At 43.0% G+C, this 18,415-nt stretch overlaps 1 protein-coding gene across 3 annotated transcripts in view; it reads left to right on the top strand.

Moving 5' to 3' along the window:
- fpgs (folylpolyglutamate synthase) overlaps positions 1 to 18,415 on the top strand; it is a 54,304-nt gene that overhangs the window by 31,530 nt on the left and 4,359 nt on the right. For 2 of the 3 annotated variants that reach the window (XM_061980640.1, XM_061980638.1), the window contains exons 10-13: positions 895 to 1,042; positions 1,114 to 1,197; positions 11,687 to 11,837; positions 14,285 to 14,360. In XM_061980640.1, the coding sequence (XP_061836624.1) occupies positions 895 to 1,042; positions 1,114 to 1,197; positions 11,687 to 11,837; positions 14,285 to 14,360 (459 nt within the window). The remainder of the gene's footprint in view (positions 1 to 894; positions 1,043 to 1,113; positions 1,198 to 11,686; positions 11,838 to 14,284; positions 14,361 to 18,415) is intronic. The other variant, XM_061980639.1, reaches the window with a different exon arrangement.

Here is an 18,415-nt window from a genome sequence, read left to right on the forward strand (position 1 = left end):
GCCTGCTTTTCTCCAAACATCAAGCTCAGTCTTTGTCTCACAAGACTACATCATTTTGTTTTTCATAGTCTGAGCGTGTGAACACAGTTTGGCAACCTTTTATGTGGGAAGGGCTTCCGTCTGGCCACTCTACCATACAGGCCTGATTGGTGGATTGCTACGGAGATTGTTGTCCTTCTGTAAGATTCTCCTCTCTTCACACAGGAATAGCTCTGACAGAGTGACCATCGGGTTCTGCGTCACCTCCCTAACAAGGGCCCTTCTCCCTCGATTGCTCAGTTTAGACGGCCAGCCAGCTCTCGGAAGAGTCCTGGTGGTTCCAAACTTCTTCCATGATGGAGGCAACTGTGCTCTTTGAGACTTTTTTAAAGGCAGCAGATATTTTTCTGTGCCCTTCCCCGGATTCATGCCTTGAGACTATCCGGTCTCGGGGCCCTTCCGACTATTCTCTCAAATTCATTCTTGGTTTTTGCTCTGCCATGCACTGTCATGTGTGGGAGCTTTTTCATGTCCAACCAACTGAATTTACCACAGGTGGGCTTCAATTAAGCCGTAGGAACATCTCAAGGATGTTTAGTTAAAACGGAATGCTCCTGAGCTTACGTTTGAGCTTCATGGCTCAAACGTAAGCTCACTAATGTACATCTTATTTCTTTTTTTTTTTATTTCAATTTCATTTTTTATTTGTAAAAAACATATATATATATATATATATATATAAATAAAACTAAAAAACAACTATTTCACATTGTCATTACAGGGTATTTTGTTTCTAATGTTGAAAATTAATGTAATCTATTTCGGAATGAGGCTTTAACATAACAAAATGTGGCAAAAGTGAAGCGCTGTGAATGCTTTACGGTTGCACTGTAACTTCACCTGACCTGTTTGCAGTGTCCCCTCTGGGTGTGTCCAGACTTTGAGCAGTACCAGGCAAACTGTGGACCTCTGAGTCTGGGCTTGGCAGGGCAACACCAGCGTGCCAATGCCACTCTCGCCCTGCAGTTGAGTCACACTTGGTTACAAAGGAGATGCCTACCAGGTAATGCATTGATGAATGTTTTTTACATACCTGGTAGGAAACAAAACATTTTGCGCACTGTTTCTTTACAGAAGAAAAGTATTTGTCCACCAGACTTAAGACGACAACTATATCTGAAGCACCTCCCTTTACACCTTCTCCCAACATGAAGAAAGGTACATTTTATACACTAGTGTTGATTGAGCCCAGGGGTGCCCATTAGATACCTACTCAGTGGCCTAGTGGTTAGAGTGTCCGCCCTGAGATCGGTAGGTTGTGAGTTCAAATCCGGGCCGAGTCATACCAAAGACTATAAAAATGGGACCCATTACCTCCCTGCTTGGCACTCAGCATCAAGGGTTGGAATTGGGGGTTAAATCACCAAAAATGATTCCCGGGCGCGGCCACCGCTGCTGCCCACTGCTCCCCACTGCTCCCCTCACCTCCCAGGGGGTGATCAAGGGTGATGGGTCAAATGCAGAGAATAATCTCGCCACACCTAGTGTGTGTGTGACAATCATTGGTACTTTAACTTTTAACTTTAACTTTATTAGATGGATCGCGAGCTACCAGTCGATCACGGAGGGTGTGTCAGTCGATTGCCAGCCAGGCATAAAAAATAAAAAAAGACCTAAAAACTATCCATCATCAATCTTCACTATGACGTCACTCGATTGACATATAACATCACCTGTGGATCTTGTGAGATGACGCTGGCTGCTGAAGCTCAGTATTAAGAAAAACGAACGACCGGCTGGAAAGCGCGAAACACTTTTTATTTCCACAGACTCTCACGCCGTACATGCTGTCAAAAGCCTAAATACCGACCGCACAGTTCCTGTGTTCACAATAAAAGTGCTGCTCCATTCTGCCTGCGCTAACAAAATAAGAATCTTAGAAAGCTATCACACACAAGCTAGCAAGGTATGGAGTTTGCCGTCAATGTATTTCTTGTAAAGTGTATAAAAATACTATAAAACGAAAATGGAAGCTGGACAAATAAGATGCCAAAAACAACCACTTCCATGTGGTAATGGACAGAAAATAGGACTTTTTTTTTCTTCTCCACAATGTAAATTAAAAAATGTGGACGTTTTCAGCACAACCGTGAATCTTGTTGGATTCCATTCAATGCAAGTAATCTGTCAGGTAATACACCAACTTATATTCTTGTCTTCATGATAGAAGAGAATCTGTATGTGTTAAACATGCTTGAACATGTTTATATACATATGTATATATCTATGTATATTAAGTGTGTGTGTGTATACTGTATATATGTATATATTTATGTTTGTATAAATATATATATGTATATATAATGTGTATAAGTGTGTGTATATATATATTTGTGTGTATGTATATGTACATGAAGATGAGGGCGATCACTTCGACTTGGTCATTTGAAAAGTAGCTCGCCTGCTGAAAGGGTGGGCACCCCTGATCTCACCAGTAACATTTTATTACTATGTTTCTCTGTAACTAAAGTTCAACATTTTGAGTACTGTACTCAGTTATGTATACATCTTATCTTGTTTGTGCTTATATACTGTGGGGAAAATAAGTATTTGATCCCTTGATGATTTTCTAAATTTGCCCCCTTACACAGATATGAACAGTTCATAAGGTTAGAAATGTGTAGGACTTTTTTCGACTAAGGATTCTCATAGTCTAATCTGATTTGTTAGATTTTGTCAAAACTTTTTTTTTAACATTTGTTGTATGCTGGCATAAATGCTAGCGAGAGCACAGCTAATGGGGAGCCCCACAAATAACTCTTATTAGAGACACTTTCCACCTTTAAAGAAAAACACTCCGATAAACACAGTAAAATAGTTTAGCAAGGTCCTTGGATTGGCCTGATTATCAAATTTGACTATAACGAGGAACTATATGTTGTTACAAGACTTCCGTACATGATCAGCCGAAGGATCATTGCGGTAGTCAGAGAGTAGCCGTAAGGGAGGCTACCTAACCGAGTGAACTGGTCAAAGCACGCGCCTTGTCCAATTTTTCAGCGAGTCTCACTTGGGCAGTTGGCACGCTTCAACTTTCCACAGACGGCATGCTATGTGTCTGACTCCTGTCTGGCGGCAATGCATCCCGACAGGCCTGCGTCCCCCATTTAGGCACGTCCTCTCAAAGCAACCACTGTGTTGAGAGGATGTTTGAGGCCTCGGGTTTTTCATTTGCCTCCAGGTTAAATGTCTGACTGTTTGCCTTCAAGGTTCATTGTCAAATCAAATGGTTGACTATTCTAAGACACCCTAAAAAAATCAATTTAATCCATGCCCGGCTCTCCCTCAACACATGTAACATACCTTTTTAAAAAGAAAAATAAATTTTTAGGTATGAAATACTGTTTGAAAATCAATACAAATACTACATACAATTACAGTAGTTCTGTGTAATAGTATTGTACAACATTTACCCTAGAGACCATGTGGTTTCTCCTTCGGCTGCTTCTTCGTTCAGTGCTGCCAAGTTAGTGTATTCTTCGCTTATTATAAGCGACTTGTTTGCAGAGAGGTGTTTGGGTGTTTCTCTTGAGTCATCTGGCACGTCTTTGAGTGAATGACCGGGGAAGTCAGTGGTAAACAAGCAATGTGTGTCTGCGTACCAAAGCTATTCAACCATCCAGTTTGAGTCAGGCTTAGATGGAATAAACTGAAACACGTCAAACACAATCTGAAGCTTTTTATATATAAATGTTCGTTGTTTGGATGTGCGTGACAGCATGCCACAGAGGCTTGCTGCAGCTTCTTGCGATAGGGACTGACAATTCTACAGTCTGGTTAATTTATTCTGGTAGGCTGCTAACAGGTAAAACATTTTTAATGGTTTGTTTCTCTGATTTGATTGTCTCCTTTGCTCTAACGTTATTAGTTCTGACTGTTGGAGGGCAAGATGGTGATCTCTGTGAGGCCCTCAAACGTGCAGATCAACTGTCCAATGAAACCTTGTTAGTTTCTTGTGCAAATGAAGCAGAAACAATATGTAATATATTAACTCTTTATTGCTCAAACAGCACAACACTGTGACAAATACTACAGTACCTCAACTGATTGTAAAAAATGCTCGTAACTCAAGGTACGCTCGCAACTACAAGCATAACAAAAATTTGAGGTACAGCTCGTATCTCAAGTTACTCTTAAAGTTTAAGTAACACTGTATATTTATTCTGACCCCCACAGATGGGCCATGTGTTGTTGCTTCTAAGGTGTGCAATTGCGCACTGCTTTCATGTCCTCCCCACATGGAAAATCAATGCGCTGCAAAAAATCCAAATCCAAAATCTAACCGAAACTTTAAACACATAACAATTTATTCGATCATTTTCAACAAGTGGTCACAACAGATAAACGACAGCAGCTTTTAAAAGGAAAAAGGTGGTACTAGTCCGCATCGATTAATTATTTTATCGAGCAAAAGTGATTACTGTTGTGGTTACCAAAACATCCATCCATCCATCTTCTTCCGCTTATCCGAGGTCGGGTCGCGGGGGCAGCAGCCTAAGCAGGGAAGCCCAGACTTCCCTCTCCCCAGCCACTTCGTCCAGCTCCTCCCGGGGGATCCCGAGGCGTTCCCAGGCCAGCCGGGAGACATAGTCTTCCCAGCGTGTCCTGGGTCTTCCCCGTGGCCTCCTACCGGTCGGACGTGCCCTAAACACCTCCCGAGGGAGGCGATCGGGTGGCATCCTGACCAGATGCCCGAACCACCTCATCTGGCTCCTCTCGATGTGGAGGAGCAGCGGCTTTACTTTGAGCTCCCCCCGGATGACAGAGCTTCTCACCCTATCTCTAAGGGAGAGCCCTGCCACCCGGCGGAGGAAACTCATTTCGGCCGCTTGTACCCGTGATCTTGTCCTTTCGGTCATAACCCAAAGCTCATGACCATAGGTGAGGATGGGAACGTAGATCGACCGGTAAATTGAGAGCTTTGCCTTCCGGCTCAGCTCCTTCTTCACCACAACGGATCGATACAGCGTCCGCATTACTGAAGATGCCGCACAGATCCGCCTGTCGATCTCACGATCCACTCTTCCCTCACTCGTGAACAAGACTCCGAGGTACTTGAACTCCTCCACTTGGGGAAGGGTCTCCCCCCCAACCCGAAGATGGCATTCCACCCTTTTCCGGGCGAGAACCATGGACTCTGACTTGGAGGTGCTGATTCTCATCCCAGTCGCTTCACACTCGGCTGCGAACCGATCCACCGAGAGCTGAAGATCCTGGCCAGATGAAGCCATCAGGACCACATCATCTGCAAAAAGCAGAGACCTAATCCTGCAGCCACCAAACCAGATCGCCTCAACGCCTTGACTGCGCCTAGAAATTCTGTCCATAAAAGTTATGAACAGAATCGGTGACAAAGGGCAGCCTTGGCGGAGTCCAACCCTCACTGGAAACGTGTCCGACTTACTGCCGGCAATGCGGACCAAGCTCTGACACTGATCATACAGGGAACGAACCGCCAAAATCAGACAGTCCGATACCCCATACTCTCTGAGCACTCCCCACAGGACTTCCCGAGGGACACGGTCGAATGCCTTCTCCAAGTCCACAAAACACATGTAGACTGGTTGGGCAAACTCCCATGCACCCTCAAGGACCCTGCCGAGAGTATAGAGCTGGTCCACAGTTCCACGACCAGGACGAAAACCACACTGTTCCTCCTGAATCCGAGGTTCGACTATCCGGCGTAGGCTGAGGAGTGTGATCCCAAGATAGTTAGAACACACCCTCCGGTTCCCCTTCTTAAAGAGAGGAACCACCACCCCGGTCTGCCAATCCAGAGGTACCACCCCCGATGTCCACGCGATGCTGCAGAGTCTTGTCAACCAAGACAGCCCCACAGCATCCAGAGCCTTAAGGAACTCCGGGCGGATCTCATCCACCCCCGGGGCCTTGCCACCGAGGAGCTTTTTAACTACCTCAGCAACCTCAGCCCCAGAAATAGAAGAGCCCACCACAGATTCCCCAGGCACTGCTTCCTCATAGGAAGACGTGTTGGTGGGATTGAGGAGGTCTTCGAAGTATTCCCTCCACCGATCCACAACATCCGCAGTCGAGGTCAGCAGAACACCATCCTCACCATACACGGTGTTGATAGTGCACTGCTTCCCCTTCCTGAGGCGGCGGATGGTGGTCCAGAATCGCTTCGAAGCCGTCCGGAAGTCGTTTTCCATGGCTTCCCCGAACTCCTCCCATGTCCGAGTTTTTGCCTCCGCAACCGCTGAAGCCGCACACCGCTTGGCCTGTCGGTACCTGTCCGCTGCCTCAGGAGTCCTATGAGCCAAAAGAACCCGATAGGACTCCTTCTTCAGCTTGACGGCATCCCTCACCGCCGGTGTCCACCAACAGGTTCTAGGATTACCGCCACGACAGGCACCAACTACCTTGCGGCCTCAGCTCCAATCAGCTGCCTCGACAATAGAGGTGCGGAACATGGTCCACTCGGACTCAATGTCCAGCACCTCCCTCGTGACATGTTCAAAGTTCTTCCGGAGGTGGGAATTGAAACTCTCTCTGACAGGAGACTCTGCCAGACGTTCCCAGCAAACCCTCACAATGCGTTTGGGCCTGCCAGGTCTGTCCGGCATCCTCCCCCACCATCGCAGCCAACTCACCACCAGGTGGTGATCGGTTGAAAGCTCCGCCCCTCTCTTCACCCGAGTGTCCAAAACATGAGGCCGCAAATCCGATGACACAACTACAAAGTCGATCATGGAACTGCGGCCTAGGGTGTCCTGGTGCCAAGTGCACATATGGACACCCTTATGTTCGAACATGGTGTTCATTATGGACAATCTGTGACGGGCACAAAAGTCCAATAACAGAACACCACTCGGGTTCAGATCCGGGCGGCCATTCTTCCCAATCACGCCTCTCCAGGTTTCACTGTCGCTGCCAACATGAGCATTGAAGTCCCCCAGTAGAACGAGGGAATCACCCGGGGGAGCACTCAAGTACTCCCTCGAGCGAATCCAAAAAGGGTGGGTACTCTGAGCTGCGGTTTGGCGCGTAAGCGCAAACCACAGTCAGGGCCCGTCCCCCCACCCGAAGGCGGAGGGAAGCTACCCTCTCGTCCACCGGGTTGAACTCCAACGTGCAGGCTCTGAGCCGGGGGGCAACAAGAATTGCCACCCCAGCCCGTCGCCTCTCATTGCCGGCAACGCCAGAGTGGAAGAGAGTCCATCCCCTCTCGACTGGTTCCAGAGCCCTTGCTGTGCGTCGAAGTGAGTCCGACTATATCTAGCCGGAACTTCTCAACCTCGCGCACTAGCTCAGGCTCCTTCCCTCCCAGCGAGGTGACGTTCCACGTCCTAAGAGCTAGCTTCTGTAGCCGAGGATCGGACCGCCAAGTGCCCTGCCGTCGGCTGCCGCCCCGCTCACAATGCACCCGACCTCTATGGCCCCTGCTATGGGTGGTGAGCCCATTGGAGGGGGGACCCACGTTGCCTCTTCGGGCTGTGCCCGGCCGGGCCCCATGGGGACAGGCCCGGCCACCAGGCGCTCGCCATCGTGCCCCACCTCCGGGCCTGGCTCCAGAGGGGGGCCCCGGTGACCCGCGTCCGGGCGAGGGAAATCTGGGTCCTTTATTTTTATTCGTCATGGAGGTCTTCGAGCTGCTCTTTGTCTGATCCCTCACCTAGGACCAGTTTGTCTTGGGAGACCCTACCAGGGGGCATAAAGCCCCCGGACAACATAGCTCCTAGGATCATTGGGACACGCAAACTCCTCTACCACGGTAAGGTGGCAGCTCAGAGAGGAGGTTACCAAAACATCAGCGACAAAACTACTATCTAGCAAAATGGGTCACTTTCTGCTGGAATCATACAAACAAACAACTATATTTGGTATTGACAGCTTCCACGCGTTCTTTTATTTGCGCCAAAAGACACACACTGGCGGCTCAGCTAGTGTTGCGTTCGCGGCTACAAAAACAGTCGGACAACTTCAAAACCACACACAAACTGTAACTGCCAGGTCATAACTGTGATTCGGTTCATACGCAGCCAATCCATGTCATTAACTGCATGGTGTGTGTATATGTTGCTGTTTTGCAGATTAGCTGCAGATTAGATTGCCGCCCCCCTTATTTCCTTAACAGCACACTTAGCAAAACATTGCTAATGCTAACGCTAACGAAAGCAAGGCGTTCCAAAGGAAAGAAAAGTGTTGTCAGTCCTTTGGTTTTTGCGGCAACAGGCGTGACTCAAATGACTGCATGCTGCAAAGTTTGTTTAAAAAAGGCAGCAGCACAACAAACCTATTACTGCATCTGAAACCAAAGCCTTCAGCCGAGTGCGGGAAATTATACTCTTCACGACAAGACCCTAACAACAAACAAACTACGGTTAAAAAGCGACTTACTGTGGCGGAATCATTTACACAAGGTATGTATGATGATAATTATTTTAGTGTAACGTGGCACGCTACTTTTGGTGTGGTTTTACGTAAACATGTCAGCGTCAGAAGTGCAGCTAGTTCAATGCAGGAAATACACTTTTAACCAATGAAAGCAATAACAGCACTTCACATGAAAATGAACTTGATATCAAATAGAGGCAACATCACACACAGTACACAACACATACACACTACTAACAACGAGGGAACAAATCAATTATTAAAGTGACAGGCTTTAGCTTGCAATCCAAACAATACCCCATTTGTGGACAAGAAAATATGACGGCCATTAAAGCAGATTCAATCTTATTAACCAGCAGAAACAAGATCCAGTGAAAACCTTCAACAGAGCTGCTTTAACTGCTGACAAACTGCCATTGCTAAGCTAACAAACACAAGTGAGCTTCACCGCCTTTAAAAGGCACACACACTTTGCTCTCATATAAAACGTCTCACAACTGCATAAACCATATATTTGATTTTTTTTTTTTGATTTTAAGTAACACAATTTACTTTCTCTAGTAATTATATTAATTAATTACTAAATCTGTTAGTAATTCAATTACTTTTTTGGTAAAGTAACGAGTAACTAATTACTTTTTAAAAGTCATTTTCTGAACTGTATGATAAGAAAGAAGCACAGTGGAGGACGATGACTAAAGGAGTTGCTCTGCACATCGCCAAGATGTGTGAATGAAAAAGCCTGCGTTTATCTATTTGACTTACTGAAACTATAGTCTTTTTAATATTTTTCTAGATTTATTTGCATGAAATATACGATACTGCATTTTATTTACAGGAGTATTTTATTCAAGACAGAAATATTGCTTACAAGAAAATGTTTTCGATTTAGTTCTTTTTAGATCAGTTATAGGTTGTAATTTTTATGGAATAATTTTCAAAGAACATTATTCAAATTAGAATTTTGCAGAGAGTAAGATGCAGTGTCATTTCAAACTACTAGTTTTTGATCAAATAAAAAAGAAACCTTTTAGGAGCCTTCTCATTGGCTGACGCGCTATATAGTGAAGCATGTGCAAGGTGCGAAATTGTTTGCAGTAAAGCATGGCTGTTGAACACCCACCCTACCTGCAATTGCTGTTACAGCATATACTGCTAAAAAAAAACAAAAGAAGAAATCAGAGGAAGAAAAGAAAGACGCTGTATGTCTAAAAAGCCAAAGAAAAGCCAAAACTTGAATAAATATTAGTCCGGCGTATTCAAGATGGAGGGCATTGCGGACCAGTCTTGGACTAACTTTGTGTGTGTGATGGTCATTTGTTTTCTGCAACAAAATATGTACCGGTACTAGGGGATCCTATGATGCAACATCAGACTGTCAAAAACCTATGCGTGTGCACGTACAGCTCTCATACAAGATTTCGTGCACTTCCAAAGAGGAGGAGACTGGGGTGCACACAGTGGGGGTGAGATTTGCTGTTTGAATTCTGCCTGATGACACAAGATTCAAGTACCCCAACTTTAAGAAACAAAGGCAAATGGTAAACAGTATAGTTCCTAAAGAAGGTAATCACCTCTTGTCAAAGCGTCTTCCTGCTTGAAAATATTGCGTGAATTGACATGTGACACAGCCATCTAATGGATTATTTGGCAGCAGCACTTTTGTTTTCCACAAATAGTGGCACCAAACCACTTTCTATATAAGTTAAAAAACTAAATACAATCATTTCCGGGCCATATAGCACACCTGTTTTAAGATGCACCCACCTATTTTTTGGACAAATTGTATTTTGTACATGTATTAGGCGCACACGTCTATTAAAGTTAAAGTACCAATGATTGTCACACACACACACAAAGTGTGGTGAAATTTGTTCTCTGCATTTGACCCATCCCCTTGTTCACCCCCTGGGAGGTGAAGGGAGCAGTGAGCAGCAGAAGCGGTGCCGTGCCCGGGAATAATTTTTGGTGTTTTAACCCCCAGTTCCAACCCTTGATGCTGAGTGCCAAGCAGAGAGGTAATGGGTCCCATTTTTATAGTCTTTGGTATGACTCGGCCGGGGTTTGAACTCAGAACCTACCGATCTCAGGGCGGACACTCTAACCACAAGACCGCTGAGCAGGTTCGCACATTGAAACATAACAATTTAGAAAGGCGCCTGTGTACGTTCACAAATTTAACCGTTAAAACACCGAGCCTCAAACACACTTACAGCCAATCAGCAAGCGCTGTCTTTGTCGTCGTCCTATTTTTCTTCCTCCTGCGCGCTGGTGCCGCGTTCTTCCATGTTTGAGTTGAGGGGACTCGGGGTTGCTCCGTCCTGCGGCGAGACTTTCATTTGGCGGCGTCTCGCCTCTGGGCTTGTGCCATCGTCTCCTACATGCGGCGGTCCGAACTTTTGTTGGGGGATTTCCGTTCTATGCTGCGGGTGTTTCCTTTTTCGATGGCCAGGTCTGTCACTTTTAGCGGGTCATGAGCATTCCATTGCATCTTCCTCAAGATGCGGGTGTGTGCACAGTGCGTTTGATTTAATGTGAACAATATCATTGGTCCACCATGACCCGTTTGGCAATTTCATTGGTCTGATGTGACGAGGTTAATTACTATGTGAAGCTTGTCAACCCGAAAATTATCCATAACATTTGGCACATCATTGTATAAAGCGCAGGTTTCAACGTCTGGGAGGGGCGGAAATAGTGGCTTGTAGACTGTAAATTGTGGTACACTATTTAAAACGGAGAAGACTGTGCTCTTAATCTCAACATCTTATGTCGATTAAAAAACACCAGTCGCAGAAACAGTCACTTCAATTCAAACCTCTCCACAACCACCATGGGTAAGACCAAAGAGCTTTCTAAACACCTTGGGAACTATATTGTAGACCTGCGCAAGACTGGAATAGACTACACAATTGATAATTAACACCTGGTTTTTATAACCAATATCCCTCGAGATGTGTGCAACACTGCTGATCAACTCCAAGAAATGTCTGGCCGCTGTGCTTAACAAGTCTTTCTACGCCAAGTGCTAAATCAAATACTGTATTATACTACTATAATATACTATATTTCTCTCAATTAAATACAAATGTATTTATAACCTTATATTCTATCTGTATTTGTTTTACAATCTTTCTCTCTGGACTATTTGTATCTATTGTAAGGGGGTTAACATTCAAAACCAGCAGGGTTTCAAATACTTATTTTTCCTGTATTCTTAAATACAATATAGGTCGAGTGTCACACCCATTGGATTTAATTTTTTTTTTTTTTTTTTTACTTTTGGTGTTAGGACTTGCCAACACTGAATGGCCTGGAAGGAATCAAACAATTAAACATGGAGAAGTCACATACTTTTTGGATGGTGCTCACACCATGCGCAGTATGCAAGCCTGTGTGGACTGGTTCCGAGAGACGGCAGCAGAGCATGAAAGGAATTCATGGTGACTATCGGTGACATGCACACATAACATTGACACTCAAATAATTACTTTGTAAAATGCATTTAAATTATTTTACTTCTTAAAGGTCATTTCAATTTTACTTTCTTTGGAGCATTTTTTACATTTTAATTTATTTTGGCACTCACTCCGGTTTGGACTTGGAAATGTTGGCACAGGTGTCCTGCCAACTACTTACATAAGGTGGGATTTGATTGGTTATCAGTTGTCGTCATAATCAATAACAACAGTTGGCAATCACATGATCAAACATGTCTGACTCTGTCCTCTAAGGCCAGATTTGTTTGAGTAGATTTAAAACCATTTCATTTGTTCTGTAGACCGAGCCTATTGTCGCATAGTTGCCATAGACAACCCAAACTTTGTTGAAAACAAATTTAAGAAGTGTTTTCTGGTCATTAAATTTTATTTTTTGTTTGTGGCTGTTTTGTAATTGATTGGCGACTAGTCCAGGGTGTATTTTGCCTTTTGCTCCAAGTCAGCTGGGATAGGGTCCAACTCATTGCAAAACAGTATCCGCACTAGAAAATGGATGGATGGGTGGACGGATGGGGTATTTTGGTAAATGTGGTCAGATATCATTCACTTCATATTTGAATAAATATTACCCATCAAGGGTCTTGATGCAACCAACCTAAACAATCTGTTGAACCGGACTAAAATCCTTATTTTATTGGTTGTTCAAAAGTCTTCTGAGGCCACCCATCCATATAGCCATTCATTTTCATTTGCTGATTAGTGTCTGGGTCACGACGGCAGTAGCAGTCTTTGCAGGGAAGCACAGGCTTATCTTTCCCCTTCTCTAATTCCACTGGGGGATAGTCCTTCCCAGTCCAGATGTGAGACATAATCCCTAGGTCTGCCCCAGAGGCATTTGGCATTTGGTCTCTACCCAAAGCTCAAGACCAAAGGTGAGGGTAGAAAAGAAGCACTACTGTTAAATTTAGAGCTTTGCTTTCTGGCTCAGAAAGGGTCAAGAGCAAAGTTTATTTTTTTTGGTGGTGAATGGCAAAACTTTCAATTTACTTTTCTGGACTTGAAGGGCTAGCTTATATCTTGGACACATTTAAAGACATTTAAAAAAAAAATCTAAATTTTAATTATCTTTAATATTTAAACATTGCGCCCTTTGGTACAACAGTTATAGTGCTGGTTTTAGGTTAAATTAACAGTTCACCTGAAAAACTAGACTTTAGGCTCAGTGAGAGACATTTTTTTTTCTTGTCTAATTGAAGTCGAGTACCGGTAATGCTTTTGAGAAACAAGACTGCTGGAGCTGTTTTGACCCATTGCAAATCCCCACCATTAACTAATTAGCCAGGATGAATTAATAGTATTAAACTATTAAACCATATCATTGGTGGTAGTGAATCAATTTTATTAAGTTTCATCATCTTAGGCTTCATAAAGGAGAACTTCACTTTTTTGGAGGGAATCATTCACAATCATTATGAAAGACATGACGACGGATGCATTTTTAAAATGCATTTTAACTCGTAAATAAAAGTCCGCTTACAGCTGTGCTAATGGAAGGTACTCTATATCGCCCGTAAAACCCAATAAAAAAGATCATGACTTGAATATTAACCAATTATTAGTGATATTTTTATTATAAGCGCTAATGCAGACCAATTCTTTATAGCAGTGTAGTGATCAATAGCGTGTGCCTATGTTGACATCGAGTGGTAAGCTGTTTCCTCGCTTACTTTGCTCATCAAACTTTTATAGTAGATCATAAATCATGCCTCACCTGCAGGTGAGAGGCATGATTTATAAGAACAAGAATATAATCTGACAAGTTGATACACTTTGAACGCAAATTTAGACCCGGAAATGGCAAGAATGAGACAAAGACGTTTGGTTACACTTCCCTTTTCTTCTAAACGTTCGTACATGAACATCGTAGCAGTCGGCATCCTAACGACAGCAGACATTGTACAGTAAGGGATGTTTTATTAGGATTATTGGCTCTCATGAAGTCTGCAGTGAGTAGTAATCAGTGATGTAGTGAGGGGAAAAAAGCGACATGTGTTTTTTTTAATTAATGTGCCGCATATGCTTAAAATGAGCAAAATACGTAAATATGAAATGTTATTAAAAATGTGCCTGTTACATTACATATATACTTAACAGCATGTATATAAAACCTTGATGGAAGTATTTGGATGTTTTTTAAGGGCTTTTGTAGGCAGAATAGAGCGACTTCCATAGGCCCCGTTGTAAGCAGACTTTTGATCGCATTTATTTAATATTTAGAACATAAAAAATATGTTATTGTCTTACATAAGGATTGTGATTGATAGGCACAACCCCCAATAAAGTGCAGTTCCCAGTAAATGTCTGGTTAAGTCATGCCGATGAATTTTACATGATTTCTGTACTATCCTGATACTTGTTTGAAAGAAGTATTATGTTGTGTTGTGTTGTAGTGGACCTGTAGCCAGAATCTTGCTCTTTAATGCTACAGGAGAGAGAGACTGCGCAGCCATGCTGAAACTTCTGATGGTGAGTAGACTGTCACAGAATTTTTCCACAGTCAGCACTATTAATGATGAGTTCGGGATACAATGGTACGGTTACCTTTTGAACTTTATTGATTTTTCATATGAAACTTAAACAACGACAAAATGCTGGCAGTTAATTAACTAGTAAATACAATTCTCAAATTAAAAAAAATGCTAGAATATAGATATATGCATGCATGCGTATGTGTGTTTTTAAAGATGGCACCTGTGTTTTGAAAGATGGCACCTGATGGCCATAAGTCGGACCTGCACTTTTTGTCAATGTAGATAAAAATAGTGTTCATCTATGAGATCTGGGGCTGCCAATTATGGCCAATGTAATAATTAAGATTATTGTTATCGATATTGAAATCATGATTACTGATTGGTGTTGGGGTGTCAACGTACTACCATCATGTAATTTGCTGTCGTTGTCGGCATCCTTCAGTCTCGGGAGACGATGGGGTGGATCCAAAAAGGGGGGGGGGCCCAGTAGATCTATATGGCCTGGGCATGGAACAATGGAGGGAAAGCTGTTGTCCAGTAATGTCTAATAAAAAGGGTGTAGATAAACATTATCCATATATCTAAAGACAAGTATTTGTTTTTTTTGTTCATTAATAATTTCAACTTGTCAGTTTTTTGTCATTACATAATATTTTTATCTCTATTTTTACATTTTGATAAAGGGAGGTTTTTTTTTTCTTTATTTTTTTAAGTTATGTACATTTGTATGTACATGGAGATGCTGTATCGAGACAGATCCATTAAGAGTTTGAGCAGAAATATGTTGTATAGAAATTAACTATAGACAATAAAACATTAACAAAATGCTGTGTCACATGAATGGTTTTTGAAGTAATACTTTTGTGACATGAAAAAAACAAAAGGAATGTAAAAAAAATCATGGTGTTTACTTTTTGATATCTATATACCGTATTTTCCGCACTATAAGGCGCACCGGATTATAAGGCGCACCTTCAACGAATGGCCTATTTTAAAACTTTGTTCATATATAAGTCGCACCGCATTATAAGGCGCATATAATAGACGCTACAGTAGAGGCGGGGGTTACGTTATGCATCTATTAGATGGAGCTGCGCTAAAGGGAATGTCAACAAAATAAATAGTGATTGTACTGACACTTCTACTTGCTGCTCTCTGTTCAACAACCCACTGTTCGAGTTTGTCCTCCAACTGTAGCCATTTCGCTTTGTTCCCTCGGAAACAGTTTAGTCTTTTTTACTTGGCGCAGGTCATCATGTTGCTTCCTCCACTTCCGCACCATTGATTCGTTAATGTTAAATTCTCTCGCTGCTGCTCTATTCCCGTGTTCTACTGCGTGACTGATCGCCTTGAGTTTAAACTCTGCGTCGTAAGCGCGTCTCTTAATAGGAGCCATTTTTGTGTCTTTACATAAAGTTTAGGTCTCGCAACTACGGTTAGTAGCCGTTGACTTAATTTTCCCCCGTAGAAGAAGAAGCGCTTCTTCTACGGTAAGCAGCCGTAGAAGGGGGAAAGTGAAGTCGGCGTAGTTACCGTAGTTGCGAGACCTGTTGTGGCTCAATATTGGTCCATATATATGAGGCGCACCGGATTATAAGGCACACTGTCAGATTTGAGGAAATTGGAGGTTTTTAGGTGCGCCTTATAGTGCGGAAAATACGGTAAAACATAAAGCAGTTTGGCTAATAAAGATTAAGTCTAATAAACAAGCTTTGTTCTTCTCCAACGCCTCCTAGTTAGTGGTTCAATACAACAGTTTGGCCAACAAAAATAAAGGAGTGATGCCTCTCACATCGAATACACAATCTTCACAGCCTTAGTTCAGTTCGATGAGATGACAAAACATTTTAGCCAGTATTGATGTTATTTGAACACTGATACAGTTTGCAGTTAAATAAAGGAGTAAGAATCCAAGTAAAAAAAACTTTATAAACAAGTTGTGACAACGTTCTCGACACGTTGCCTGCTGCATGTTTCCTCACGTCATTAACTCTGTCACAGCAGCGGATGGACGCTGTATTGAGAAAATAAAAGCAACATCAAATAGTTTTCTACTTCACTGTATACAGGTAAAAGCCAGTAAATTAGAATATTTTGAAAAACGTGATTTATTTCAGTAATTGCATTCAAAAGGTGTAACTTGTACATTATATTTATTCATTGCACACAGACTGATGCATTCAAATGTTTATTTCATTTAATTTTGATGATTTGAAGTGGCAACAAATGAAAATCCAAAATTCTGTGTGTCACAAAATTAGAATATTACTTAAGGCTAATACAAAAAAGTGATTTTTAGAAATGTTGGCCAACTGAAAAGTATCAAAATGAAAAATATGAGCATGTACAATACTCAATACTTGGTTGGAGCTCCTTTTGCCTCAATTACTGCGTTAATGCGGCGTGGCATGGAGTCGATGAGTTTCTGGCACTGCTCAGGTGTTATGAGAGCCCAGGTTGCTCTGATAGTGGCCTTCAACTCTTCTGCGTTTTTGGGTCTGGCATTCTGCATCTTCCTTTTCACAATACCCCACAGATTTTCTATGGGGCTAAGGTCAGGGGAGTTGGCGGGCCAATTTAGAACAGAAATACCATGGTCCGTAAACCAGGCACGGGTAGATTTTGCGCTGTGTGCAGGCGCCAAGTCCTGTTGGAACTTGAAATCTCCATCTCCATAGAGCAGGTCAGCAGCAGGAAGCATGAAGTGCTCTAAAACTTGCTGGTAGACGGCTGCGTTGACCCTGGATCTCAGGAAACAGAGTGGACCGACACCAGCAGATGACATGGCACCCCAAACCATCACTGATGGTGGAAACTTTACACTAGACTTCAGGCAACGTGGATCCAGTGCCTCTCCTGTCTTCCTCCAGACTCTGGGACCTCGATTTCCAAAGGAAATGCAAAATTTGCATGGTTGGGTGATGGTTTGGGGTGCCATGTCATCTGCTGGTGTCGGTCCACTCTGTTTCCTGAGATCCAGGGTCAACGCAGCCGTCTACCAGCAAGTTTTGGAGCACTTCATGCTTCCTGCTGCTGACCTGCTCTATGGAGATGGAGATTTCAAGTTCCAACAGGACTTGGCGCCTGCACACAGCGCAAAATCTACCCGTGCCTGGTTTACGGACCATAGTATTTCTGTTCTAAATTGGCCCGCCAACTCCCCTGACCTTAGCCCCATAGAAAATCTGGGGGTATTGTGAAAAGAAAGATGCAGAATGCCAGACCCAAAAACGCAGAAGAGTTGAAGGCCACTATCAGAGCAACCTGGGCTCTCATAACACCTGAGCAGTGCCAGAAACTCATCGACTCCATGCCACGCCGCATTAACGCAGTAATTGAGGCACAAGGAGCTCCAACCAAGTATTGAGTATTGCACATGCTCATATTTTTCATTTTCATACTTTTCAGTTGGCCAACATTTCTAAAAATCCCTTTTTTGTATTAGCCTTAAGTAATATTCTAATTTTGTGACACACGGAATTTTGGATTTTCATTTGTTGCCACTTCAAATCATCAAAATTAAATGAAATAAACATTTGAATGCATCAGTCTGTGTGCAATGAATAAATATAATGTACAAGTTACACCTTTTGAATGCAATTACTGAAATCAAGTTTTTCAAAATATTCTAATTTACTGGCTTTTACCTGTACTTTTAGTGTGGGGACAAGATGGTCCACACCTGTCGCCATCTAAACACAGCAGTGCGCTCTTGAGCGCACGCCGAGAAGCGAGGGAAAATGACATTAAACCAAGCGCTTGGCTCCGTTTACTACGAGGGGAAATCTCCGGGGCAAAGTCTGTAGTTTTTCCGCCATGATAATCAAGCCAAACGACCGTAGTGCGCATGCGCCTGACTTCGGGTTGCCTAAAATGCATTAATAGATGACGGTTTTTCGGTAATTAAAAAATTAAACAGTATTACTAACCGTCAGGAATTTTATCGCAAATTTTCACTATACCGTGAACCATTACATCCCTAATCCATTAACAAGTAAAAAGTCAAGGGCGGTCACAGCATGTTCTTATCGCTGATGCTGGTAAATTTTT

The sequence above is a fragment of the Nerophis lumbriciformis genome, linkage group LG20, assembly GCF_033978685.3.
Source record: "Nerophis lumbriciformis linkage group LG20, RoL_Nlum_v2.1, whole genome shotgun sequence".
Classification (NCBI taxonomy): Eukaryota; Metazoa; Chordata; class Actinopteri; order Syngnathiformes; family Syngnathidae; genus Nerophis; species Nerophis lumbriciformis.